The sequence below is a fragment of the Gambusia affinis genome, linkage group LG20, assembly GCF_019740435.1.
Source record: "Gambusia affinis linkage group LG20, SWU_Gaff_1.0, whole genome shotgun sequence".
Classification (NCBI taxonomy): Eukaryota; Metazoa; Chordata; class Actinopteri; order Cyprinodontiformes; family Poeciliidae; genus Gambusia; species Gambusia affinis.
In genome coordinates this window covers 9,188,225-9,215,375 of record NC_057887.1, presented here as the reverse complement: position 1 = coordinate 9,215,375, position 27,151 = coordinate 9,188,225, and the positions used below count along the sequence as shown (strand labels likewise).

Below are 27,151 nucleotides of genomic sequence, written 5' to 3'. Positions count from 1 at the left end.
TATTTAAGGAAATCCTGCTACCCTCTCCCCCATTAGTCAGGGTAAAGCGCAGCCCCTGATTAGAGCCCATTAATTAAATTAAAAGTTAGTTCAGATGGCCGTATTAGAAGAGTAGAGGTTCATCACGTTTATTAATTAATTCACTGCATCCCAATTTAAAGGGGCATGTCAGCCAAAGGCATTTTGCGAATGACACAGACCATATCACAGACTATATTAATATGAAATACAGCACACAGTGTCCCTTTCTGTGCTGTTGGATAAGGAACGTTTTACTCCGTCGACATCTTTTCATCGTCTTCTCCGATCTGAGTTTGAGAGAGGAGAGGTTGTTTAATCACCGCGTGCTGCGGTGCGTGGTGTGAGCAACAGAAATAGGAGCACTTGCTCTTTGAAGCAAAGGTAAACACAACCGAAGATGAAAGGAATAATGTGAAGCTTCACGAATGCGGGAAAGAAAACATGAAATTATGTTGGGTTGAGTCACCCAGCTGTTCTGAGGGAAATTCTTTATATCATCTGCCACTGCTGTCCCTTCATCGTCTCGCATGACATCTCATTTGGAGCAATCCGAGGGAGAACCGGTGACCTTAACCCGACCCTAATTTTTCTGAGCTGAATTTCCCCAGAGCTCGGAGGCCAATCTGAATTCTGTCGGTGTTTACTTCGTATACGGGAGGAACTTCAACAAGAACACTCTGAAAGGCTTTTTTTATTTTATACATGTCTGCTTCTCTCAATATTCAGGCACCTTTTCATAAAGTTTGTTTACAGCATACAAATTTAGGTCTGGTAGCACAGACCAATCGCGAGGTAGCAGGTTTGATCCAAGGATAGACAGACTTATGATTTTCTTTTCTTCATGGAAGTCTCCTTTGTATTTAAATTTGTCTCTGCAGATGGGTGTTTAATAACTAAAACCCGAGTGGCCACTGAGTGATGGAGACAGAAGTATCTTTTGTCTGTCTGCTTGTCATCGGAGCTGCTCCACACCACTAATTTAGCTTTCCCTGTCGGTCTTTAGTCCATTAGAAAGTCCTTGTCCTTGAGTCACCTCAGGTGGTTACATGGGACTTGGAGGAACAGAAAAAGCAATGAGACACATAATGAGAGGATGGACACTGGAGGTGGAGGAAGGCGAGATGGAAAGCGACGTGTTCCCGGCTCATTAGCAGCTGTCAGACAGTCTCTGCTGAAATCAAAAGCTGAAAGCCAACAAAGCTCTCAGACTCTGATCCGCCTCACCTGTCATCCATCCCTTCATCTCACCTCACCTGTTCTCAGTGTTTCATTCCTCAGCGTTTAAACCCCGCCGTCCGGTCAGCTGCAAGCTTCATGACTTTATTGCCAGGTCGGAAACGGCCGGCGCCAGTGAGGGACTTTGTGTGTTTGATTTAGCAAGTAATGGTAATGGGCTGGTAATGTGGCTTCAGTAATGAGCCGGACTGAAAGGACCTTGAGGTGTCGCATTGTTCTTGAACCAAACGGTAAGTTAATGATGCTGATAATGATGTGAAGTGCACGGACTCCAGACAAAGGCTGTGCAAAAATAAATTAGCGGACCTGTACTAAGTTGGTAAATATGTGCAGGAAAGCTCCTTTGAATCAGTTTTTATGGTTTTCTTCAGTCACAGCTGCAGATCTCGGTGTGTCATGAACTTAGTTCTAAGATGAAGACTGTAGATCTGTCAGGACTGGGATTCTGTCCACTCTACACCTCAGAACTAACTCCACAGAGACGAATAATGACAGGAACAGACCAACTGATGGATCACTGCTTAAAAAATCTTTACTTACAGATTTTTCCCACTGTGGTGCACAATTAGTAGTGAGACAAGATGAGTTGGGTGCCAGGAATTGCATTGACCATGTGTCAAAACGTGAAAAGCTATCAGGTTTTATATATCGGTCACTCTCCACATGCTGACCCCGGTCCTGGCTCCCAGCGTGTGTCCTGTGCCTCAGATAATCACTCTTCATTCATCACCGCATCAGCCAGCATGTAATGTCTTCACCACGTCAGTCTAATTGATCTGCTGTGGCCTGATTCCTTCATGAAGTCTTTTTTTTTTAATTAGTTTGAAATATGAAGTTATCAAACGCATGGCCATGTATAACACGACACGCTCCATTTCAGTCAATAGTAATTTAAAAGAAGCATGATGGTGTTATTGTTCACTCCCTGAGAGCCTCACAGTTTCATGCTGTGTTCCAGTTGTACTCGGAACTGGAAAATTTTGACTTCCCAGTCATAAAAATCCACTGAATTCAGACTCGGAGCAACTCCAACTACCCCCAGTAACAACTTGAAAGGGAGACTTTGTGATTCGTTATGGTCGCTCCTCGCTTAAATAGTGGTAACTTATGGTGGAAACACTTTTATTTCACAAGACACACCTAATGGTGTGTCTAAAATCAATGTTGCATGTAGTGGTAGGCATTTATTGTATCGTGATAATTTAAGAATTCTGATTTATTGTTGTCTCAATAAATTCCACTGAATGATGTTGAAAATCCCCAAAACTCTGTATTGTCGGGACTGTAATTTTTACTATTTTCGCCACCGTTTGTTCAATGAAAGCATAAACAAAAATCACTAAATGCAGTAACTGTGTGCAGTTTAATGACACAAATCACACTTCTTTATGCGATTTGGTAAATAATGATGTTTTTCAACATCATTATTTGTGTTGGTGGGGCTAAGGTTGCTGTATCATACAGTCATAGCTATACAAAAAAAGAAGCAATAGTTCTTATCGTCACCCCAAAATGTTAATAAGTACTTAAAGTCGCCCACCACTAATTCCATGTAAACTGTAAACTGAAAAGTGATGCTTTGTTTTGCAAAGTAAAGCATTAGCATTATATTTGTAAGAGTTACTGTGAACAATGTTTACGGGTGTCGCCATTTTGACATTCTGACTTCTTAACTAGAATGCCGTTACCTCGGCCTGATGTCAGACCCAGCCAACAGTTCCCACTTCCCAGGTAACTGGATCGCAGCATCAGATCTGCAAGACTTTGTTAAAGCAGAAGTTCAAAGACCTCGCAGTCAGTCAGGTGCTTCGCATGTAAACACTCATTCTGCATTGTGAGTTTGTCTGTGGAGAATCGGGCCCATTCCCTAGCAGGTGTTTTGGTTTAGCAAAATGAAAGGCCCAGATGAGCACAAAGGTAATGGTGTCAATCATGTGGCTTTGAGGGCAAATCTCCCTGCAGCACCTTGTACTCCCCTCACTGCAGCTTTCTGGGGATTAAAGCTGCTCGTTTGCTCTCAGGCTCCTATAATACAGTCCCTGTAGGGACGCACGCTGCATAAAACACCCTCCTTCACACAGCCATTAACTGCTCCCCCTCTCCAGCTCTCTGCTGAGCATGGCAAGTAGATGGGGCAATAAACCCAGATGTTGGCGCTGTCCTTGGGTGAGGCCTGATGAATAATGGGCTTGTTTCCCACCTACAGTTAGATCTGTGCAAACGGACATAATTGAAGAACACCAGCTGGATGGAGTTTGGTGGATACGGTTTATGTTTTGCCCTGTAAAAGCACATAAGAGAGGCCTAAATCCTCAATGTGCTTATAGTAAAGGCTTCAGATTTAATTCTTAAGATCTGAAAATGTAATTGTGTAAAAGGACCAGTTTTATTATATGTGGCTGTAAATAATATAGAGAAAATAATTTCCAATCAAAATACCAGCATAAAATTGCAAACTAGCCAAAATGTATTTTGTTGGGTCTTGTGAACAATTTGCAAACAAAAGCGGTCTTTGTGTGTCCTATAATTGATCCACCTGTGCACTCTGGGAGTGGACAACAATGTGCTTTACCTCCCCTTTAAGCCTCAGATGTTGAGATCTGCTCTGATTAACGATAAGCAGCTTACTTCTGGTGAATAGAAGTCCCATATTTCACAATGCAAGGTGGGGAGATTTTTGGATTAGGTGGAGGCAACAAAACAAAACAAGAACATCCAGGAATTTGAAGATCTTCCAGAGGATGAAAGCTTGCAGGACAAAGTCAAAATGTCCCAACATGAATCAGTTTTATGAGACCAATTGACCCACTACTGTTTGGTTTTATTCCAACTTAGTTCTGGACTTTCTGGCTTTATTTCCAGAAAGTAATGTCAGTTCTGTAATTTTTGAATTTTTGCAGATTTAAAAATCACCCATCATTTGACCTGCCTGTAAAGTTGGACTTTAAAATAAAGACAAAGTTATAATTTAGTTTCTTTTTTTAACTGCCTTTAGACTCCTGTATCAGCAGTTATTAACGTTGGCTGCTAATAGTCTGTATATAAAATGTGTATTCTTTAGAAAGCCGTTCCCTAATTTCCTGAAGGCTATTACCTTTTCCTGGACTTGAATATTTTATGATGGTGAACTAGAAGTAAAAATTAATACATAGCAACGTTGCTGTTCGTGTTCAGCCTTTATGCTAGCTGCTGAAAATCTTGATCTTTCTTTTGGTAACCGCGGATTTGCCTGTGTAGAAATATAGTTTCCTTTTTTTGAAAGCTTCTTCCAGGTTTTGTGCGTCATCCCTCACATTCTGAACAGGCTAATTTTAATGTTCAGAAATGCTGTTTTTATTTTTTTAATGAACTTTATTTGTTACAGTAAAACGCCGTCCACACCTTTTTTTTTTTATTTTATTTACAAATAACAATTTACAACGCCGTCCACACCTAGGAGTGTCGCTATCGTAACCCGTGACGACATGAGGGTGTGGTTCAATAATAGAAAAACTAAAAATCAGAGTTTTAAGTTTCTATCTGGATGATCACCGGCTGATTTCTCAGGTAATCCAGTGACTGAATTTTGTCTTCTGATTGAGGTTAGGATGCATCTTTAGATAAAATATAAAAACTGACTTTTAACGTTTGAGTATTAAAGCTATCAATCAAAAGAAACCTCATACGTTCCAACAGGCAGCTCGTTTATGTCAAAGAAGATAATAATTATTAAAACATGCAGTTTTTTTTTGTTGCATATTTCACTCGTTGCATGGCTATGTTCATGTCTCCTTTATTATGTCTAGCGTAAGAATATTATTAGAAACCACAAACATGCAGCCGTCTTTCCGGGTCGAGTTTGGATACGATGCAGCATCCCGTTCCCTCCTCGGGCCGAAGTCAACATTAGTGTAATTGTGTGTGTGATCGAGCCGCTCAAGTTCAGCCTGTCGATGGCCGCTGGCTGTTTGTTAATGGATGGGTTGGGAGTGTGTGTTGGGTGCCCTCCAAGATCCAAAGCAGAGTTTGGAAGCGCACATCGGTGCATTTATCTGCCTCGGTGCCCTGTCCGCAGCCTGTCGATGTGTTTTCTTAAGGTGGAGGAGGGGAGGGTGACTATTGGATAAGAGGTCGTACTGTGACAAACCCCTACCGACTGCTTTGTGTTTCTGTCTTCTGCATATAAATGTTTTCTAACCACATGTCTCTGTTACATCTGTGCTTCTGTGCAGGGGGTTAAAAATAGCGGCGTTAAACAATAAAAGAATAAAAATCTGCAGAAAATCCTAAACATTGAGGAAACATTCCTGAAACGAATATTTGATTATAGAAATGATAATCAACTAATTTAGTAATCAATAAATCATTGACTGCAGTACACAGACTCAAAACAGAGCAGTAATTAGGCCAAACTGTAGAAGAATTAATACATTTTACATTTTAAGATGATGATCAAACCTTTGTACCCTCGTTCTACCCCTAACTCCTCAATTATTTCACCTCTAATAAAACCCCAAATATCTTAAGCACCTTTCACTATCAAATTATTTACAGATTAATCCCCCCAAAAATAGCCAATTTATAAATGATCAGGTGCTCACTAAAAGAATTTTAGTTATTGCATTTTAGGTAATAAAATGTTTTTCTTATTTTTTAAAGGAACTGAATTATTTTTTTGTATTTTTTTATGTATTCTTGATACTGTTTTAAAAAAGGCTTAAGTGGTTAAATGAGAAATCTGCAGGAAGTTCCAGTTTTGGTATCCGATTAATCATCCAAATAATTGACAATAATCGTTAGTTGCAGCCCTAATTGCAGCATGAAATTATACTGGTGAGAAATAAAGTTGCTGCTGAGCTCTAGAAGGAGGAAGAGGTTCACATTAACGAAGTTGGATGCTGTAGAAGAAGTCATCTGGTCCAAACTGGACTTCAGAACAAGTGGATATGTTTTAACTAACCGTCCACCTCCTGCTCTGGCCTTTACTAAATCCCTTCTACTGCAACTGAGTCTCATCTGCATGACCGCAGCACTTCCATTAAGCCCATTAATCCCGTCCAGGCAGCCCACTCTGCGTCCCCTCCGACTGTCCAGCGTCTTCAGGTCCGCTGGCTGGACCTGCAGAGCTGGAGGAGGAAAGCCGAGCGACATGCATTAAGCTGTCGCCGTGCATTACTCTGGAGAAAGATGAGGGTCATTAACTTATGCTGATGGCCTCGTTTAGAGTAAACAGGACCGCCATGCCGCGGCGCTGCTGCCTTACAGAATCCCTCACAGTTTCATGGATGTCCGCCAGGTTATTATCAGTTCATAAAGTACGGGCCTCAAGTATATATTTTTTTACTTTCTAGATTTTCTCTCTGCATTGTAGCCATATGCTTTAATTGTTGCACTCCATAAAGTGATTTTTATAAAAAACTAAATAAGTTCTCTGTATTTCACCTCTAATTAGTGGGTTCAGGAATAAAGTGTGCAGTTGGATACAGTGCAATGGATAATGCACACCTTTTTAAAAACTTTTCCACTTCATATTTTAAAATAACATACATCAGTTCATTTCATTGACATTTTACTTGAGAAACCAACACAAAGGAGATCCCAACTGTGAAGTCACTTTTTTAGTAACCACTGTGTGTTAATTGTAGTCAAATTACTGACGGGTAAGGAGAACTGTTAGTCAAGCGTTTCCAATTTCTGGATGGTGTGGAAAGGGGAAAATCAAATGTCCAGTTTCCCTGCTGAACCCATACAAGAAAAGAGACCAAAATAAACTTTAACTACGGTAATTGATCAATTAGTAATGAAGCAATTAGACTTGGTGGTGGCAGCATTATGCTGAGAGGATGTTATTCTCAGGAACCGGCAGGAATCTGGTCTTATTAAAAATGCATGCCACATTTTCAGATGTTTATATGTGAGAAAGAACAACATTCAAAAATATGTTTTTGCAGATAAACCCTGCTTTGTGTTGGTCTATTACATTAAATCCCCCCAAAAGAAACTAAAGTTAAAGGTTGTGGTGTGGAAAAGTTTAAGGAAAATGTTTCCAAGGCACTGAATATGAAGTTGAATTGTAGAGCCTAGTGGATGATTCAGACAACATCTTGTGTAATAAATTACCATGTGGTGTCTCACCTCTGTCCAGAGAATCATTGAAATTATTGCAAATTTTTGGCTAATAAGTCTGTATCTTCGTATTTTGCAGTTATGTATGATGTGAAGTTTGGATCTGCAGCTCCGCATGTGGTTCTAAGTGTTCTTTCTCTGTGTTTAAAACTTGTCATTTGCCCCATGTTTTTTTTCTCAGGGTAGTTTGATCTGTCTCTTCAGGTCTGTGTTATTTTGCTCAAACTAGATCTTCTTCTTTCTTTTTTTTTTAAACAATGCATTGCACATACAGAAGAGGCAGCATGTAGGTATCTTAAACACCTCAATGGCTGCATGAACCATGTTTTAGTTTCTTGCTTTGTTTTCTTAAAGATGTTAATTATTCTTCATGGGGTTTGCTTTTTGTTGTTTCCCCCTGTTATCTTGTAGCACAACATGCATCTTAATGCATAGATTAAAAAAGTTGAGGATTTCTTTTTAAGTTTTGTTTCTGTGAGTTTTTTTTGTTTTGTTTTCGTGATAGAATCGATCAACTCTCGTACAGTAGCAGCTTGGTTTGAACACTTTCAGCAGGTTTCTCGATCAGCTCTTTGATTTGTCATTAAGTACATCTGTGCAACATATTTCTTTTGCTTTCTGTTTTGAGTTTCGTCTGCTCGTCACTTCAGATGTTCCAGCTCGCCCTCCACCACTTCCATCGACACCCGTCTCTCATGCGTTCTGTTTGGCTGCACGGTTGCTGTTGTTGTCGGGGTTTCTTTTTGCACGCTCTGTGTTTCTGCGTTTGGAACGATTTTAATATCACACTCTTCTCTCCCTTCCCCTCCCTCTGTTTGTTAATCATCTCTTTTGTTCTTTGTTTTCCTCTCTGCAGGGGATGTGCTCTTTCAGATGGCTGAAGTGCACAGACAGATCCAGATCCAGCTTGAGGAGATGGTGAGCATGTGGTGATGGTGTTGCTAAAATCAGCTTGGGACTGGGAGCCAAACAGATTGTGGCCTTTTTGCTTAATGACGTGAAATGTTTGACAATCTGAAAATCAGCCTTTTAATGGGAGACGAGCGGCTTCTGATGACTCCGCTGCAGTGGGGTGTGGAAATTGGTGCCTATTATATGTAATTCACAAAGAGTTCAGAGTGAAACGGTCCTTATGTCAGTTCCTTAGCCAAATTGGAGAGAAAATTGTCAAACTGTGGGAACATTTGCAGTGAACATTCAGCTGATTCAGAGATGTTAGAAACAGTCAGGCTACAAATATATTCAGGAATTATTTTGTAGTCCGTTTGCAAATGTTCCTATTCTTTTTGGATAATTGGTCGAAGATGCAGTTATGTACAAATCAGACTCAGCTTTATCCTGAGGGGCTGCTTTTCACAACTTTTTTTCACAAGTGCTTTCATCTGAAGTCCATTATTATTATTATTATTATTATTATTATTATTATTATTATTATTATTATTTATTTTTTTTTTATTATTATTATTTTTTTTTAATAACCATATGAATCCCCACAAAGGTTTACATTGCTTTGCAAAAGTATTCAAACAAGTGGAAAGAAAATTATTCATGTTTTTTATGTTTTTTTCTTAAATGCCGATTAAAATCTAAGTCTTACATTATTCCTATGATGGAAGCATGGTAGTGGCGGCGTCATGCTCCCCCTCTAGTTGCTGGTCAAAGTTGACGGGGAAGATGGATGCATTAAAATCCTGAGGCTGCCAAATATTGAGGTTGGCGCAGACGTTCACCTTCCAGCAGGACTCCAGTCTGTTTTCTCACATGCAGTTTCCTATTTATGCCAGCAGGTAGTGTAGCTAAATATAAGAAACATCCATCCATCCATTTTCTTACACCCTTCTTCCCTAATGGGGTCGGGAGGGTTGCTGGTGCCTATCTCCAGCTGCGTCCCTGGTGAGAGGCGGGTTCACCCTGGACAGGTCGCCAGTCTGTCGCAGGGCAACACAAAGACATACAAGACACACAAACATTCACACACACACTCACACCTGGGGAGAATTTAGAGAGACCAATTAACCTGACAGTCATGTTTTTGGACTGTGGGAGGAAGCCGGAGAACCCGGAGAGAACCCACCATGCACAGGGAGAACATGCAAACTCCATGCAGAAAGACCCCGGGCCGGGAATCGAACCCAGGACCTTCTTGCTGCAAGGCAACAGCTCTACCAACTGCGCCACTGTGCGGCCCATATAAGAAACAAATAAATTAAATTTGTGGTTGATCTGTAAGTCTTTTACACAACTTCAAAATGTTAGCTCAGCCTTACTTTGTTTTATTGTCATCTAAAGTAGATTTTTCACCAGCTTAGGAAATCTTTGAGAAATTGATTATCTTCTAGATATTTCTGAAACTCTTGAAAGCCAAGTATCGTTTTCCTTCCACTTCACAAGTACACAATCCTTTTTGGTGGTTTGTCACGTAAAACCCTATGAAAATCATAGAGCTGAATACTTTTGCATGATGATCTTCATGTTGCTCATGCGGAAACTGCAGATTGACATCCCTCTGTAGCCCTCCGGGTGTGTCGCTTTCCCACCATAGTCTCATCCCTTCCGATCATTTCCTTCAGCACTGAAACAGACATCCCACTTTTAAAAATACCTCCTCTGCGGTTTCCACATGGAACGGCATGAGGCTGGTGTTATTTAATGTTTGTGGGGGTTATTGTTCAAGTTTCTATGCTTGTGTTTTTGTGCAGCTGAAGTCTTTCCACAACGAGCTCCTCACAGAGCTGGAGAAGAAGGTGGAGCTGGACGCGCGCTACCTGAACGTGAGACTTCTTTTCTTCTTCTTCTTCTTCTTCTCATATGCTGCAGATTCAAAATGTGGGGTCAAAGGAGCTACGGCGGCGTGTCTACTTGAAGAGGGCGTCAAATGACCTCCATTTATTTTGGGTTTGCGACAAAAAAAGGACTGATGGGAGATTTAAGATCCGCTTCTTGTAAAAATCTTCTGCCAGCCTTCACTTGCTTGTTTTAAGTTTTACAACACAGTTGCTGCTTATTTTAGGCTCCGTATTTTACTACATTCAATGAATATGCTGCTGCTGAGTTTAGATAAACCTGCTGCAACCTTCCCGTAATCATCAGTAGACGGAAACATTTGGAAACCCTCTGGAAAGCAAAGTTGATACAGATCAAAGAAGTAACTGAGCGGAAGACATTTCGGTTAAAAAATCTAGATTTTTGACTATTAATAACAACAATTTGTGAGAATAGTAATGTTATTTTTTATCAGTAGCCTGAAAACAGAATGGTTTTAACAGTTTGTGGGCAGGAACATGTATCAGTTACTGCTTTTTAAGAGATAGGGAATTATGTATTTGGACTTTTAGCGTGGTTATTTCAGCTATTCCTAAATATACAGGAGGTTTGCCTTACTTCAGCTTATGCAACAGGAAATTGCACGATTCGTTCTAATAAATACAGTTTGTTGAGGTTTTTGGCATGTTTACAAGCTGCTGGTTGGACACTGTATACAGTACATACAAAACCTGAAAAAAAAAATTTAAATTTGCAAAAAATATATATTTTTAAGAATTTCTATGTTTACATAATTTTCTTGCTGTTAACTATTTAAGAGTTCTTCCCTCATCAGTCTTAAATGAACATCCAAGGACTTTATTTATTTTTTTCCTCCTTAGAGAATTTAGATGGTGTAGAGCCAAATGCTCTGAAATAAACACACTAATGATGGACTGATCCATCCGCTGAGCCTGCTGACTTTGTGCTGCCCCCCTCAGGCGGCGCTGAAGAAGTACCAGATGGAGCACAAGAGCAAAGGGGAGAGTCTGGAGAAATGCCAGGCGGAGCTGAAGAAGCTGCGCAGGAAGAGCCAGAGCAGCAAGCACCCCTCCAAGTATGGAGATAAGGAAATGCAGGTCAGTGTTTGTGTGCGTGTGCGGGTGTGTGTGTGGGTGTGTGTGTGCGTGTGTGTGTGTGGCATCTCTGTGGTGTCTCTCAATCATGATGCAGCACATAAACCACTGCTGATGCAAGTCTTGGCTTCAGGCAGTCCTGCGGTGGATCAGCTGTTGACATCAACACAAAACTTTCTCCTTTATTCACACACTGCAAAAACACAGAATCATGCCAAGTATTTTTGGTCCATATTCTTGTGCAAATATTTTTGTACACTTAAGACAAAACTTACAAAAAATAACAGTGTATTTTTGTACACTGACAAACTCAGAATCACTGAGTTTGTTGTCAGTGATTCTTAAATGCTGATCGAGCGTATTCACTCCATTAGAAGATGTTTTCCAATTAAAACGTGAGGAAAATGTCTTGTTATAAGTGGGATAATCCTCTAGTGGAACTAGCATTTTTTAGCAACTATATATTTTGCAAAAAATTTACTTATTAGTTAGTTTTCTTATTTCAAGTGTACTAAAATGTTTGTACTTGAAATTAAACCAAAAATACTTAGTAAAATGTTATTTTTCCAGAGCATTCTTACACTCAGCTTCAAGCACACAGATTTTTGTTGAATTCATGCAAACTGTTTGATCAAGAGCAACGTTTAACTCTTTTTAGAAATGCATTTTCGTCTTCCCGATGGGCTTTAAGCTTCCTTCTGTGACAAAAACGTAAAAAAAGTTAACAAAAACAAACCCCCTCCCGTCCCAGTTTTTTTTTAATATTTAAAGTCATCATAGAAAAGTTCAGCGAAACTGAGAAATCCAGGGATCACAGTATTTACCGTCTGCCGTCGCTCTGGCTGATTCATTACCTCCTGCTCTCCTGAGTGTGATGGATAAGTGGGGAAGGTGAGCGTTTGGCTGATGTTCCGGTGGCTGTTGGAGCGGAGGTGTGATTACACCGTGCATGTCTCTGAACTCCTGTCTGGAGGTGTTGTGGTGACACACGGTGGGCCGGCTCTTATTACACAACCTGCACACCAGAGGCTGCCGTCATGAGTCTCTCATCCGTCCCATCAGCTGGGACGAACTGACTATCAAAGCCCTGTTTTGTTTTTCCTTTTGTCTATAATCACAACACGAGCACAAAACTTTCAGCTGTACAACCAATTGCTTCCTCCCTCCCTTAGACATAAGTGTTGGAGATTCTCGTCTTTATTTCTGCAGCTCCAGTTTGTTGGGCCCCGATAAAACGTGTCGTGCATTTCTGCCTCGTCTGAACTCGACTCGTGGAGTGCGACACAAATAATTAAAGCCGGTATGAAACTGGGAATGTGGGACTTCATCTGCTGACAGCCTGTCTGCGCAGAGCAACAAAACAATTTACCTGCAGCTCGGTTAGATGTCAGCCGGCGTCACGGCTCCGTTTCTTTACAGCTAATTATTCTGACATTTCTTTGATTTAAATCCAAATGTTTTTCCCTGTAGCTCTACAACTCATGAATCTTGGCTGACCTGTTTTGTGTAGCAAATTCATTAGAATATAAAAAGCCACGATTTTTTTGTCATTCTTTAAAAGTATTACAGGGAAGTAGGATTTTTTATATATATATATATATATATATATATATATATAGTTCAGAGCCTGCAAATAAAACACTTGCAGCAGACGATGAAGACTGTCTTGTCTGACCTGCCGCAGAGAGAGAGCTTCAGGACTTCCAGAGGCTGAAAACGTCACGCTGCTCTGTCGGAGCAGCAGGGGCGGCAATTACTGTCTAATTGTTAGTGTTTCTGCAGCGAATGGTTGGTTGAGCAACCAGGGGTCGGCCTGGTGGCTTCCCCCCCCAAAAAAAATTTAAAAAATCAATAGCTGGAGCTACGGTACGAAGAGCTGCGGCGTGGAAACGTTTAGGCCTAAAGTCCATCGGCCCCTTTGGGCTTCAGTGGCTTATTGAGTGTGAAAGCTGCTGGTCTCGGCGGAGAGTTCGATTCTTTCCACCTCATGTCGCTGCGGTTCTGTTTGTGGCAGGAGAGGAAGCGAACTTCTACAATGTGAAACCTCGCTAATTTAGATTTCAGCTATCGGAGCCGGTCTGTGTTTGTCACCTCCAACAAAAGACTGTTTCCACCGGGAGATATTTATAATGTAACATTTCTCCTCCTTGCAAACTGTTTTGTTCTCTACATAGAGAACAATGTGTACTAAAGGATCAGGCCTGTTTGGAGCGGTTCCTGGTTGTAACATGTAGCAACAGAACCGAACTGACCTTTAGAAAGAGCAACACGCGACATGGAGTCGGTGTATGTGGGGTTTTTATGAGCAGCGCTTCCTGCCATTCTTTTAAACTCTGTATAATGAGGCTATGAGCTCCACAGTTCAAGCATTTTCACTCTGTCCAACTTTTAATTAGCTGCATAGCAACAAGACTTGCAGCTGCCTTTTTTTTTAGATAAACTTGTTTCCAAGAGATTTATTAGCTCTTGATCCCTCCAAACAAAAATGGATTCAGTTACATGGAGAAAAGATGACTGAGGAGTAAAACATGCTTATTTAAACACTGACTTCCTTTAAAACGCGACTAAAAACCCATCTGTTTAGAGTTTTATTTGAAACATAATGGCACTTGACTTAATGTAATGGTTTGATTGTTGAGTCTATGTTGCATGACTTTGTGTTGTTGTGTTTGTTATGCACTTTGAAATGCCTTGCTGCTGAAATCTGCTATACAAATAAAATTTGATTGATTGATTGATCTTCAGTCAGATTCGTGTGTAATCAAAACGCAGGTCTATTTTATATCTAATTACGCCAAATTGGTGTCAAATCATCCAATCAAAATCTAATTCAAATGCATATGTAGTCAAATTAATACAAGTAAGAGTTGATTTTCTCTCTTATGTTAAGAAAGGACATGTGCAAGAGAGATTTGTTGTTGTACTGAGCCTGAATGCTGAAAGACACTGTTTTAGAGACAAAGTTTTTCTTTAGATATATTAGATTTAAACTAATAGATGCAATAGTTTGGATATGAATACTTTCTATATTTGACTGATTCGGAGTTTCGTATGCAGACCTAATCGTCCTTCGCATGCAGTCTGGGGACAGGACCAGAGTCTGCATCTCAAAGGTTTTAACTTTCCAACTATTAATTCAGACCAGAGCAGAGGGATTGAACTCAAAGCACGATAAAGGCCGCTGCGCGCTAGCAGCCAGTTTTTTCTTTTATATGAATGATGAATGCAGGTAACTTGACATGGATCCCAAATATCAGTGTTTATTCCTCCATTTCATCTCTACAGCGAGCCCATTTCACATTTCATCACTTCTGGTTTGTTTGCGTCCATCTTGCAGAGCGATCGGTTCAAAGGGAACTCTGAGTCTAAACTCAGCTTTTCTTTAATCTTCCAGCCTGCTCATCACACCACCACAGTGAATTTGCATACGGCCGCACTGCGTTTTGACATCCCACTGACGGGAGGAGGGGTTCAACCTGAAGAAAACATCACACACTGTAAAAATCCCTTCCGTAGGGCTAATTACCACAACCTCTGTCTGCTTCCTCGCTGACGTGTTTCGCACTCAGCAGAGCTTTTCCTGCAGGTGTGTTCCTCTGTAAGCAGAAGTTGGGAAAAGCTGATTATTGTCTCTGTCAGCTGGACCGCAGCTGCAGAGTCGCATTTATTGTAATGAAGAAGCTGATTGGCAACGGCACAAAAGGCCAGCCTGTATCTAAACAAATGAACTTCAAGGAGGACTTCCATCATGCACCACTTACTGGTAGAGTCCCGAGTCCTGCGCGTTGTCGTTAAATGCTCCCAACTGTTCGCAGCCTCGTGCTGAGAGATGATTGAAGAAGCGGTGGGTTCTCCTTGACCGCCAGCAGCTGTGTGGAACATGTGCTCCCACCCGCTGACCTGAACCTGGACCCTGAACGCAGCTTGTCCTCTTCATTTGCTGCCTCCGTCTTCCTCTGTTATGGCCACTACACAGTGGCTGCTGGATGAGCCCACATGAGGAGCAGCTCTGATTAATGAGCGCAGCTGGGTGGCGGAGCTCCGTTCTGCTTATAACGTCATTAAAATGATGCTCCGTTCTTCCCAAAGTTCACAGATGTCGCTCCTCGGTCCACTGCAGTAACAAATGTTTCTGGACGATATATTGTCCCAGAAGTTATTACGATAAACGATAATATTGATGTTTTGAGGCCATTTTCAACCAATATATTGATGATGCCAGGTCATCCTCTCAAAGACTAATGAGCTTTTATTTTGTAAAGAATTCTCCACACTGGAAGTGGAAGACAAAAAATATCCAAGATCCAAAATAAAACACAACCAAAAACAATAGATAAAAAGGATTACAAAGTTTCTCAAAACAGAATTGCCCTTCAAAAAACATGTTAGAATGTGAATTATCACACTCATTTTAATTCATCCTTATTGCTCCTTAGTGATTGCTGTATATTTTCATATTATTTCTAGGTTCTTTGATTAAAGAGTCTGTTTATTTATTGAAAGCTGAAAACTTCTCTAAAGCGGCTCCAGAAATTCATTTGGATCATTCCCAGAAAAATTAACACTGCCCTCAACGAGTCCCTCTAATGAGCTCTGCAGAATTTTACATATTTTGCATCTCACAGTTATGCCATCATTTTCTGCATCTAACGAGCTCTGTGATGCTGCAAATTGTTTTATGCACCACGATGCATCCTGCATCTGACCAGGTCTGAATAAATCCTGTTCTATTAGCACTTTTCCAGATGTTAACAGAGGACAAAACTTTCAAAATAATCTTTTCAAACTTAATGAAGTTGATTGCTGTTCCAGTTTTTTAGCTTCTTTTCTTTGCGCTCATGTCTTAAAGGTTTATTGTGGAAATGCGTTTGTTGTTGACGAGGAAAACACATTGATTTTTGAGGATCCAGTTTACAGAACCTAAAGCAGCAGTTTATCTCTAGAAGGAAGGCGCCGCTCTGAAAACATCTCAATCTGGATAACTTTTCCAGCTAAAAGGTACCAAAGTTGTGTATGAAAAAGAAAATAAGATATCTATGGGTTTAAATTCAATACTGTGCTGAGCGCCTTAGTCAGGAAAAGGCTAAGCGAATCTGATCTTTACATAACCTTAAATGCTTGTTTGAAGACAGAAAAGTTACCAAGTGTTTAAAATTCATTAAAAATTTCATTGATTTAAAATTCACTTCTCAGTTTTTTTAAGTTTAGATAAGAATGTAAATGAGGCAGAAAAATATTCTTAATGAATGCCTGCTTTGCTTTATTAATTCCATAATTAGCACCTCTGGTGTTGCTCAAAGTGTGATGGTGATTATGGAGCATCGCTGGATGACTCAAGTCGCTCTATAGATCCGTCTCCTGGCACCATCGGGTTATTTTTGAACGTCCAGCCCGCCCTCGGCTGTTAGCTGAAGCAGCTAAATGTGCAGGTCGGTGTGGGATGCACAGTTTGTGTGTGAACGGCTCGGGGCGCGGCCATTGACTCCTCACACTGCTTCTGACGTCAGACTAACACGCCGAGGACGACGTTTCGCTTTGTTTAAACTCTTTAGAAGCTCCTCTTGTCTGACTGAAGCTGTGGATGAAGTCTGGTTCTCTGCACTCGGACGTTGGTGTCGACGTTTCCGCTAAGGCGCCGCTAGTTGTGCGCTAGAGCTGGGTGATAAATATACATCGCGACAGACGAGTGGCAGAGGAAAAGCTTTAGCCACTTATGGCCAACTAATAAGCTAGGTTGATGGGATCAAGCAATTCTCTCGCTCTTTGGTTGCTCAGCAACTCACTCGCCCTTTGGATACCTAGCAACAAACTGCCGAGCAACTTCAGCAGCTGCAGTTTAATGCCTTAAAAATTAAAAACAGCATTGAGTGAAAACTGGAAGTGGTCACATCACCAGTTTGGCAGCATTTCAGATGCTTGAAACACAAGACCAATCAATGAATGTTTATATCATGGTTTGGTTTTAGTTTTATTGCCCAGCTCTAGCTACAACCCAGAGGGAAAGGGAAAGTTCCTGTTTTAAAGTGCTGTGACATTTTTGACTTAATATCCAAGGCAGCCCAGGAAAGACAATTTTCTTTATACATGTCACCGTTTGAAGCATGTAAAGGACTGATTCACCCACTCCATAAAATGTTTATTATGGACCCTTCTTTTGTTTTTTTGTTGTTGTTGTTGTTACTGTTGTGAGACAACTGGAAAATCTCTGGATTTCCTCTTTTTTTCCTTTTCTTCCCAGTATGTGGAGGCCATCAGCAACAAGCAGAGCGAGCTGGACAGCTACATCGCCGAGGGCTACAAGAACGCTCTGTCTGAGGAGCGGAGGAGGTACTGCTTCCTGGTGGACCGTCAGTGCGCCGTGGCCAAGAACAGCAGCGCCTACCACAACAAGGTGAGACCAGCACAGCACAGGTTTGGTAGAGCGATAATTTCACTAGAAATTAACAATTTCTAGTAAAATGATCATTTCACTAGAAAATGAAGCAACAAGGCAAATTTCAGAAAGCAAATCGATGTTGTTTAGACGTGTCACACCGTTTCTTTGAGACCATTTTCAACAAATATATTAATAATGCCATAATTTAAATCTGCCCTTGCAAAGAGCAGTAAACTTTAATTTTGTAAAGAACAGTTTAACTGGAACTGGTAGATATTTTAAATACCCAAACTAAAGCACAGCCAAAAAGGTTTACCAAGCTCAGTTTAATTTATCGTGCGATTAATTTATTAATTGCTTGTTCGGTCTTGGTTAGAGCTGAATGACATTCTATAGATGTGACATTGGAATATTATTGATGAAAGTTGCAACTGAAACTTCTCTCAGAAATCCTGAAGCTGTAGAAAAACAAGTTCAGGGAGAAAGAGGAGAGAAAGATCAGGGCAATCAGAAATGTGACTTTATTTAGTGAGGAAAATGAGTAATAATGTTGCTACATGAACTATTTGATATTGTTCATCGGTTTCGCAGGTTGGCAGGTCCTAAAAAGCGTTCAGGCTTGCCGCTTTGTTCCATTCTCACGTTCTGCTGTTTATTTATAAATCGTCATGAAATGCTAAAACCCTCCAGTACTCGTCCAGATGCTTCCCACTCAGCCAATCACAGGCTCACTATAAACAGAAATGCAAGCCGCTCCCATTTCTTCCTCGAACGGCTGCATCCTCTCTTCTTCACATGTAGAGCCTGAGGAGCAGCAGGAGGAGGAGGGTGAAGGCGGCTGGGAGGATGACCTACTTCTGCAGGAACGCTTGGTTCCGACTCACTGCGTGTGGGTGTGAAAGTGTCTGAATGAGTGATTGATAGACAGGAGGAAGCGGAGAACACAAACTGCTGATGGGATGATTAAACATCAAAAAGGGATTAAATTAGACTCGGAGCGACCGCCAGCTGTCCTCAGGCCAATTACAAGGAGAGTTTTTTTGTTCCTAAGCAAAAGATGCTAAAAATTCCTTTGAACTGGAGACGTTTTTCTTTTCGAAGTCACGTTTTGGGGTGAATCTCTGCCTCTGGCGGAGTCGCCCTGATGCTCCTGTGTGACGGCAGGATGGACCAGGAGACGATGAATGAATCTGTAATGTTATCAAACCATGTATTTGAGCAAAAATAGATTATTAAAACCTAATTATTTTACTCAGGACTAAATCAGAAATAATTAATCTAGACGATTACAGGCTGAAATGCTTAAATAGATTAATCATGATGAATTGAGGCATCTTTTAATATATTTCTGATACTGCATTAAAAAAATTGGTTAGGTGGTTAAATGAAAAATCTGTAGGATGTGCCAGTTTTTTGTTTGTTTTTTTCCTTTTTTTTAAAAATCTGATTAATTGATTACTAATATAATTCCTAGTTGCAGCCCTGATTTCAACTAAACGTTCCTGGAGCTTTAAGCATCTGTTACGTTTTTAAGGAACCTCATTTAAAGCTTCGGAGTTGATTCTGAAAGTTGTGTTTCGCAGAGATGCTGCTGCTGTTCTCCTTTTCTGTAAAACCTCTGCTGCAGCCAGAGAAGTTGACCAGGTGATCAGTCCGTCTCTGTTCTCCACTCTGTCCTCTGAGAGCAGAATAAAGCAGCCGCCGTCTGTGCCTGTCGATTATCCTAACGCCGGTAAAGGCACCGGCCACCTACGCTCCATCTTTGCTATCTGCCAGACTTGCTGGGGTCGCAGTGACTCATCGCTTTCACCGGCAGCAAAGATGTTCTCAGGAAAAGTTTGCAGAACACAAAGAAACAGAACTGTGACTCCTCACTCTTCTCTGTTTCAGCGACAATTCACAGAAACAAAGCAGAAGCAGAACGTCTCTGATTAAGGATGTTAAAAGTTAAAGATGGTCGGTTCACATTAGAGGTTTGTTTTCTGGATTCCCGTAATTTGACTGATGCCTGCCAATGCAGCCCGCCCACTTCCTTGGCCGGGTTAGAACCAGCCGAGTTTTAATTCCAGATTCGGATCTGTTTGTTCTTCCCTGAAGATGAATGCAGATGAGGTCGTTACGTAACTGCTCTGCTGTATGATGCACGGACACGTCCTGCAGCAGCCGAGGCGATTCGCATGCTTCCTTTACAACCCGTTTAACTCTGAATTAGAGACGTCGCTGAAAAATACGATCTGTAGAAAACTACCAATAACTGGTTGCTTTGGATTTTTAACATTTATTTTCTCCCTTTCAAGCAACTCCAGAATGTTTCAAAGAGCTTTCGAAGCTTAAATTAAATGAATACATGAATGCTTGCATAACGGTGTAAGAAACTCGGCTTGTTCCTTTGCTTTTCTGGCAGCTTCATGCATCCATCGTCTAATCTATCTCAGCCTCGTCTCCTGACCAAAAAATTATTTTCATACAAAAGCCGATAGGATTGGTTTAATGTAGTTCAACCACACTTTCCGCACTCAAATGTATTCACTTCAAGTCTCCAGAAAGAGGTTAGCTTCTCTAACATAAATAACCACATAGATCCAGTTTTCCATTTGCCGTTTCCTCGTTATTCCCTTTGTTCCTGCTAATATCAAGATTCTAAATGATTTTACATTTAAATCCTTTATGCTCTGCCTGTTGACTGTTTCAAATGGAAAATGTTCTGTCTGAAGAACCCCAGTTGTTTGAGATCCCTCCAGCTCCAACAGATACAAACACGACTTGACTGGGTTAACCTGAGTCAGGCCAAATATCGCTGCTTTAAAAAAACGGATACTTGAGTTTGTTGAAAGGGTGAAAAAGTAAGAAAAATGCATTAAACAAAACTGTTGTCACTCAGTAAGACTGGTGGTGTAATTCTTTAATGTTTTGACCGTTTAATTTCTGACGATTCAAATATTGCCAGCCCAAATAACTCTCCACATAATGGATCATGCTGAGCCTGTTCTCTCTCTGTGTTTCCAGGGCAAGGAGCTTTTGTCCCAGAAGATCCCCGTGTGGCAGCAGGTGTGCGCCGAACCGACCAAGCTGCCGGATCGGGCCATGTTCCTGGCACAGCAGATGAGCGGCGCGGCGGGCGGCGTGCCTCCCGGCGCCCTCCACCCCTGCATCTCTGAGCCCATCTCTGGCGCCAAACCTCTGCCCATGCCTCCAGAGCTGGCAGCCCTGCGGGCCGGCGCCACCATGGGCCAGCAGGTCAGTTCCTCCTGGGCCTTACCGCACCAGACAAACGACGAGGCGTTTCACACAGACCGAAAAACGGGGCAGCGTCTCTGTTCAGACGACTGAAGCCTGCAGATAAAGACGAATCTGAACAAATAAACAGTACAAACTTTTACAAAAATGGGGGGGGAAAAAGCGAGTCTGTTCCAGTGTAAAACAGAAGCAGTCAAGGAGTTAATTGTGTTGTTTTCTCCTGCTGCGGCCAAGAACGGACTAATGGCTTTCTGACTCATCATTTATAGTTCACACCGGAACCGAGAACGCATATATGGGGAAATGTCTGATGGAAGAAGCAGCAATGTGTTTCATTTAGTGCAGCTTGAGACACAGGAAGCTCAAAACATGCAGCACAAAATGTTCCTTTGAATGCACATTTATAGAAACAGAAGGTAAAACTCAAAGTTGGGTTGTGACTACTTACATTTACTCGAGTAATTTGAGTAAAACAAAATACCTTTAGGTGCATATTTTCACTGTGTTGTAGGTTTTAGTTTTACTCTGACGCATCTCCACTGTTCAGTAAAGTTTCTGGATACTTTAACCAGTTTGAGGAGCTTCAGTTCAATTAACAAGCTTGTTTTGACCACCTGTAGTTCTTTGTTCCAAATGTCTTTTATTGAAAGGCATTGATATGGAAAAAATTCTCTTTTGCCTGAATTTGTTATTTTGCAGTTGTGGTATCTACATGAATTATTTTTTTTATTACTTTTTTCACTCGAGTAATTTCTTTGACAGAACCTTTTTGCTTGAGTAAACCTTTCTGTATACTTCCCCGCCCTCTGGTAAAACATGATTAAATGACTCCAAATAAGACTTTAAAAAAGTGCTTTAAGTGTTTGAGGGATTGTAAGTGAAGTGCTGCTTTGAGATCAAAAATAGAAATGAAATTTTATTGAATCAGTCACAGGCTTGTTGCTCTGACAGAGTTTAAGCTCTCTTCTCCTGGACAAATAAGTCCACACGTCTATCAAAATTTTTGTTTTGTTTGAATCCTAATTAAAAAAAAACAGTGCATATATATCCATGTTGTGCATTCAGCAATAATAATGCCTTGAAACTCTTTCACAGATGTTTGCTTTTAACTCTGTACATAAACGATTTTAATTAACGAAGCGTTTTTGACCAGCAGCCACTCGACGCCTTCATTATCACTAATGAGCTGCAGGAACTTATGCAACTAATGTAAACGCGCTGGAGCGGGTTTTAATCGTCTCAACGGCTCTCTCGCAGCGGCTGATGGACGGAGCGATGCCGGTGATGAACGGAGCAGCAGGTGGAGAGGACTACCAGCAGTGGATGGAGAGCAAGTTGCCGCAGGGCAAAGCCTCCCCGCAGCCTCAGCGGCACGGAGCGGAGGTTTACTCCAACACCCTGCCTGTGCGCAAGGCCGCCCCCACAAAGAGCAAGACCCCCCAACGTAAGGACGCACGCCGCTCCTTTCTTCCAAGGTTTAGTAGAAGCATAAAAAAATAACAAGTCTCCATGGTAAAGACCTTTCCGTTCCTGGGATTGCGAATGCAGTTTTATTTTGCATCCTCCGTTAATTAACTTGGCTGAGAATTGAGTTAAGACTCTGATTACCTTATTAATCCTTTGAGTGCAAACCGGGCTCAGCATGAAGCCGCAACAACACAACAGTTCACTAAATCAGCAGGAGAGACCAGTAATCAGGGCTGAAACGATTGCATTAATTATGAGGAAGTATTGAAATAATCAACTAATTGAGGTAATCGATTAATCATTTACATAATAAAGCCAAAGCTGTATGAAAATGTTTACATTTTGAATTTAAGAAAAAATACTTTTTGTCTGTGTGGTGGATGCTCCTCCCACCACCACATCGTGTTAGTATTTTTCTTTATATTATATTTTAGTTTACGTGTTTAAGTTAGTTATTTCATTTAGATATACATTTTCTAATGGGTGCACACTTTAGTTAATGTCTGTCTGAATGGTTTACTTACACTTGTGTTTTATTTGAGGTGCTGCTGATTCAAAACAGCTGGAGGAGGAAACTTGGAGCGTACCATTTGTCTTGAAAGACTGAAGGAGGAGACTTGTTTCAAGTTGTTTTTAATTAGTTAATCTTGTCACTTAAATATTCACTTATTATTGTTTCTGTTAAGTAAAAGTTAGTTTTGCTTTATTTGTTTCATAGAATGCTTTAGTTAATTTTGTATTTATTTATTCTTTTGTTATGTCCCTCAAGTGATAGATTTAGGTTACTCCACCCCTATTTAAGCAGCCTTTTGTTCTTTGTTAGGAAGGTCAGTTTTTGTTTGTGTTCAGTTAGAGTCCAGTTGACCTCAGTTGAATTGGGCCCAAGAGTGTTATTTATTTGATTTATTTTTGCATTGAATTTTTATGTTTTGTTTGCTATTTTGGAAAAATTAAATTGAAATTTTTTCTAATTTGAACTCTTTTTGTCCTCGTTTGAGTCGGGTCCATCACAGTCTGTAAAAATGTTCTACAAAAAAAAAAAAATCTGTTCTTCCAAAACATTATGAACAGATCAGCTCTGCATGGACACCCGGTTGAGCAGAAATGTCTGAGCTTTTCAATCTAGCATTAACTAAAGGAACGCTACATTGTTTCATTCACTAAATATGCAACAAAATGTACATTTTCTTATTTAGAAAAGTAATTGAATCATTGATTTATTTTCATCTTTTAATGTGTTTCTATTGCATAAAAGGGCTTAAGTGAAAATATGAAGAATGTGCCATTTTTTAAATCTCATTGATTAATTTAAATGATTGATAGTTCCAGCCGTATGGACAATATTTTAGGAAAAAAGACTCTGGTTACTCTTATCATAGAACAGTGGGGGACAAAAAATCTTATTTTCCTACCTGAAGCGCAGCATGCAGGTTTAATAACAGACCAATACAAGTGGGAATAGCACATGTGATATTTGAAATGAGAAAGAACTCGAGTGACTTGCATAAAACTGTTGTTCTGCTTGAATCACTGCTCAATATGACAGAGGACAGCAACACCTCCTCTGAGTTTATTCCGGCTCTCTTTCATGTTTCTCTACTCAAAGACTAAAAACTTTGTGGTGTGTGTTTTTTTTTTTTTTTTTCCTCCAGTGGAGACTCGCACGCTGCCCCGCTCCAGCTCCATGGCTGCAGGTCTGGAAAGGAACGGCAGAACCCGAGTCCAGGCCGTCTTCTCCCACGCCGCCGGAGACAACAGCACGCTGCTGAGCTTCGCCGAGGGCGACGTCATCACCCTGCTGGTGCCCGAGGCGCGAGACGGCTGGCATTACGGCGAGAACGAGAAGACGAGGATGTGAGTGTAGTTTGGGATTGAAGATGAGATGTTTCTGTTTCTATTCTATGGTTCTGAAATTGAAGAAGGAACGAATGCTTGTTGACCTGCTGTCTCTTCTCCACCAGGCGGGGCTGGTTTCCCTTCTCCTACACCCGGCTGGTCTCCGAGAGCAGCGGCGACACCATGAGGCAGCTTCGAGTCCACAAGTACGTGAAGTTTGTCGCGTTTCTGTCTTGTTAGAGTCTATGGTATCTGTAAATTCCAGATGTTTGAACAACTCCCAGTTCCATTCTTACAGATGTGCTCTCTCCACTAACTGGCCCAGAAGGGATACAGGAACAACATGGTTCCAGTTTTTTTTTACTTTCAATGCTCTCTTGTGTCTCCAGCCTCCACCATGGGAAAAGCAGCAGCACAGGGAACCTTCTGGAGAGAGAGGACATGCCTCTGCCCGGCCCCGATTACGGCACTCACACTCGAATGTCTGCACAAAGCACCGCCACGCTGCACAGGCAACAGCGTCCCTACAGCGTCGCGGTGCCAGGCTTCCCGCAGGTACAGACGCTGCAGAACGTCCGAACATAAACCCACAAATCACAACCTGAGCCATCACAAAGACCCCGCACTGCAAAAACACAACATCTTACCAAATATTTTTGGTCTCTTGTTTAAAGTGCAAACATCTTATTAGACTTAAAATAAGACAAAACATTTCAGCAAGCTTGTTTAAGTCAATAATTTCTTAATACTGATGAAAAAGTCATTTTCCTCTAAAAAAATAGCATAAGTTATAAGTGAAATAATTAGTTGGTGGCTCTAGCACTTTTTCCATCAATATTAAGAAATTATTGACAAGCTGCAATATGTGGCTGAAAAGTTGCTTTTAAGTTAGTTTTGCATAAATTCAAGCATGCTACGATATTTGCACTAGAAACTAGACTAAAAATAATTGGTAAGAACAGTAATGTGCAGCGCTAGCTTACATTACTGCAGGAATGGGCTGTGCCTGGTGGCAGGGATCAAGAGCAGGATGTGACGCAGCGCAGAAAGAGAAAATTCAGAGAAAACACCTGAGAGAGGGATAAGAATTCATCATAAGGCAGGAAGAGTCTTATGAAACAGTGAACTCCCTCTGCATCAGCCCAGATCCCCTCCTACGCCTCACCTAGAACATAACATGTGGGCGACTCTTAATTGCACTGCAGTCATGTAACAACTTAAACGGCTCTTTCTGCCTCACCGCCGCCGAGGATTGTCATTTAGTCGCCGCCTATTCAGAAAATCTCTGCTTCTAAACTCTTTCACTTATCAGGCCTTTAAGTTGATGACTCATCTCACAATTCTGTGTGTGTTTTATACATATATATATATATATATATATATATATATATATATATATATATATATTTTGTCTTTCATAGATTTTAATTCTTCTATTTTTTTGCTGAACCGTAACAAAAGCTCACTGACTTGTTTTCACGCGGCTTGAACTTTTTAAGATTTTATCATGTAACAATCACAAACCTTATTAAGATGGATTAACATAAAGTTCTGCATTATTTTGAAAGAGCACGGAAAATTATATATAGTTTTCTAATTCTTTGAAAAATTAGCCTAAAAATTGTGATGTAATCATCCCCTTTTACGTTGTTACCCACAAATAAAAATGTTTGTGGTTTAGACGGGTTGGTGAGAAAAGTGTTGAAGTTAAAAGCACGTTCAGTTTCTAAAACATTCCCCCAAGCTGTGAACATCTCAGAGAGATATTCAGTTCTTAATCTGAAAATTGAAAGACTATATAACACAACAGGCAACTACGGCACATGTGTCCATGTTGTAACATGATATATTCACACAGAAGGGAAGATTGACTTCAATTTAAGGTTGGTTTTCTACTTTTAAGGTCAGTTTATATGGAGAGACGCTAACTTGTACGATGGAGTCATATTTCTGATTTTGCGTTGCAGAATCTTTGCTGCCATCTGCTGACTGTTGTGATTATTGCAACAGTCCTCTAGCTTTCATAAGTAAAGGCACGTCATTGCAGAATAAACTGTAACAAATTTTTTCTCCCTTTTTTGTCTGCAGCAGGGAGTTGAAGAGTACGAGCCTCGCTTCCCCACCAGGTAAGAACCGCTCAAGTTCTTCTTTTAGTTTGATGCAGAAATCTTGTTCAGTCAGTGGGAGGGGAACCAAAGAGTATTAACTCTCCATACATGGCTGAGGGATTGGGACAATTGGTGCAGCTCACTTTTGATTTGGTTTCATTTTTTTGTTTTTCTGTGTTTCCATTCTTTTCTGTCAACATTTGTTTGGTATGAAACCATAAATGAGGAGATCTTGTCATGTTAACTGTCTATTACAGGCTGTCCACTCATCCTTAAATTCACTTTAAAAAGAGCAAGTTATCCTTTAATGTGTTATTTACAGGTCTTACATTCTGTCTAGGACTATTAAATCTTTTATATTCTGTGTATTTAGTTTGAGTTGCACTCAAACATCTTCAGTGCGTTCTCTGACTCGGCGGTTTAAGCTACTGCTAGCTAGCTGCTAACTTACCTTTCTAGCTAGCCAGCTAATTTATCATGGAAAAGGGCTAATTTGTCGCTAGTTGGATCAACAAATTTCAAACATTTCTGTGAAGATACAGGTCTGGAACTTGAGTTGGTCAAATATGCAGACATCCTGTATTACACCGAGGTCTGGATCGATGCTCTGATCTGATTGGCTGCAGGTTGGAACGTCTTGTTTACTGTTAGAAAGAATTAGCTAAATAATTTCAAATCAGATGGAAATTGGGCTGCTTGGACAGGGTTTAATGCACTTTTCTTTGTACTATGGAGTATTTAACCTGTTAATTTTAGATGTGTAAATACAGCTGTGCTTCTGTGGGTCTAACCAGATGTTCGAGTAAATTTCTGTGGTCTGAGGTTTCACTTAGATATGCCTAATAGTGGTTTGTGACTATTCTGAAGTGTCGCCAAATTACCTTAAA

General features: G+C 40.7%; 1 protein-coding gene across 13 annotated transcripts in view; it reads left to right on the top strand.

Moving 5' to 3' along the window:
- Positions 1–27,151, top strand: part of LOC122823361 (brain-specific angiogenesis inhibitor 1-associated protein 2-like) — a 61,736-nt gene that overhangs the window by 26,180 nt on the left and 8,405 nt on the right. For 4 of the 13 annotated variants that reach the window (XM_044102891.1, XM_044102892.1, XM_044102897.1 and 1 more), the window contains 10 exons: positions 8,219–8,280; positions 10,062–10,133; positions 11,106–11,243; positions 17,479–17,631; positions 20,623–20,853; positions 22,111–22,297; positions 23,973–24,174; positions 24,282–24,362; positions 24,546–24,711; positions 26,245–26,282. In XM_044102891.1, coding sequence (XP_043958826.1) covers positions 8,219–8,280; positions 10,062–10,133; positions 11,106–11,243; positions 17,479–17,631; positions 20,623–20,853; positions 22,111–22,297; positions 23,973–24,174; positions 24,282–24,362; positions 24,546–24,711; positions 26,245–26,282 — 1,330 coding nt within the window. Of the gene's footprint in view, positions 1–7,636; positions 7,649–8,218; positions 8,281–10,061; positions 10,134–11,105; positions 11,244–17,478; positions 17,632–20,622; positions 20,854–22,110; positions 22,298–23,972; positions 24,175–24,281; positions 24,363–24,545; positions 24,712–26,244; positions 26,283–27,151 lie in introns of all 13 variants that reach the window. The other 9 variants (XM_044102889.1, XM_044102896.1, XM_044102894.1 and 6 more) reach the window with 4 other exon arrangements.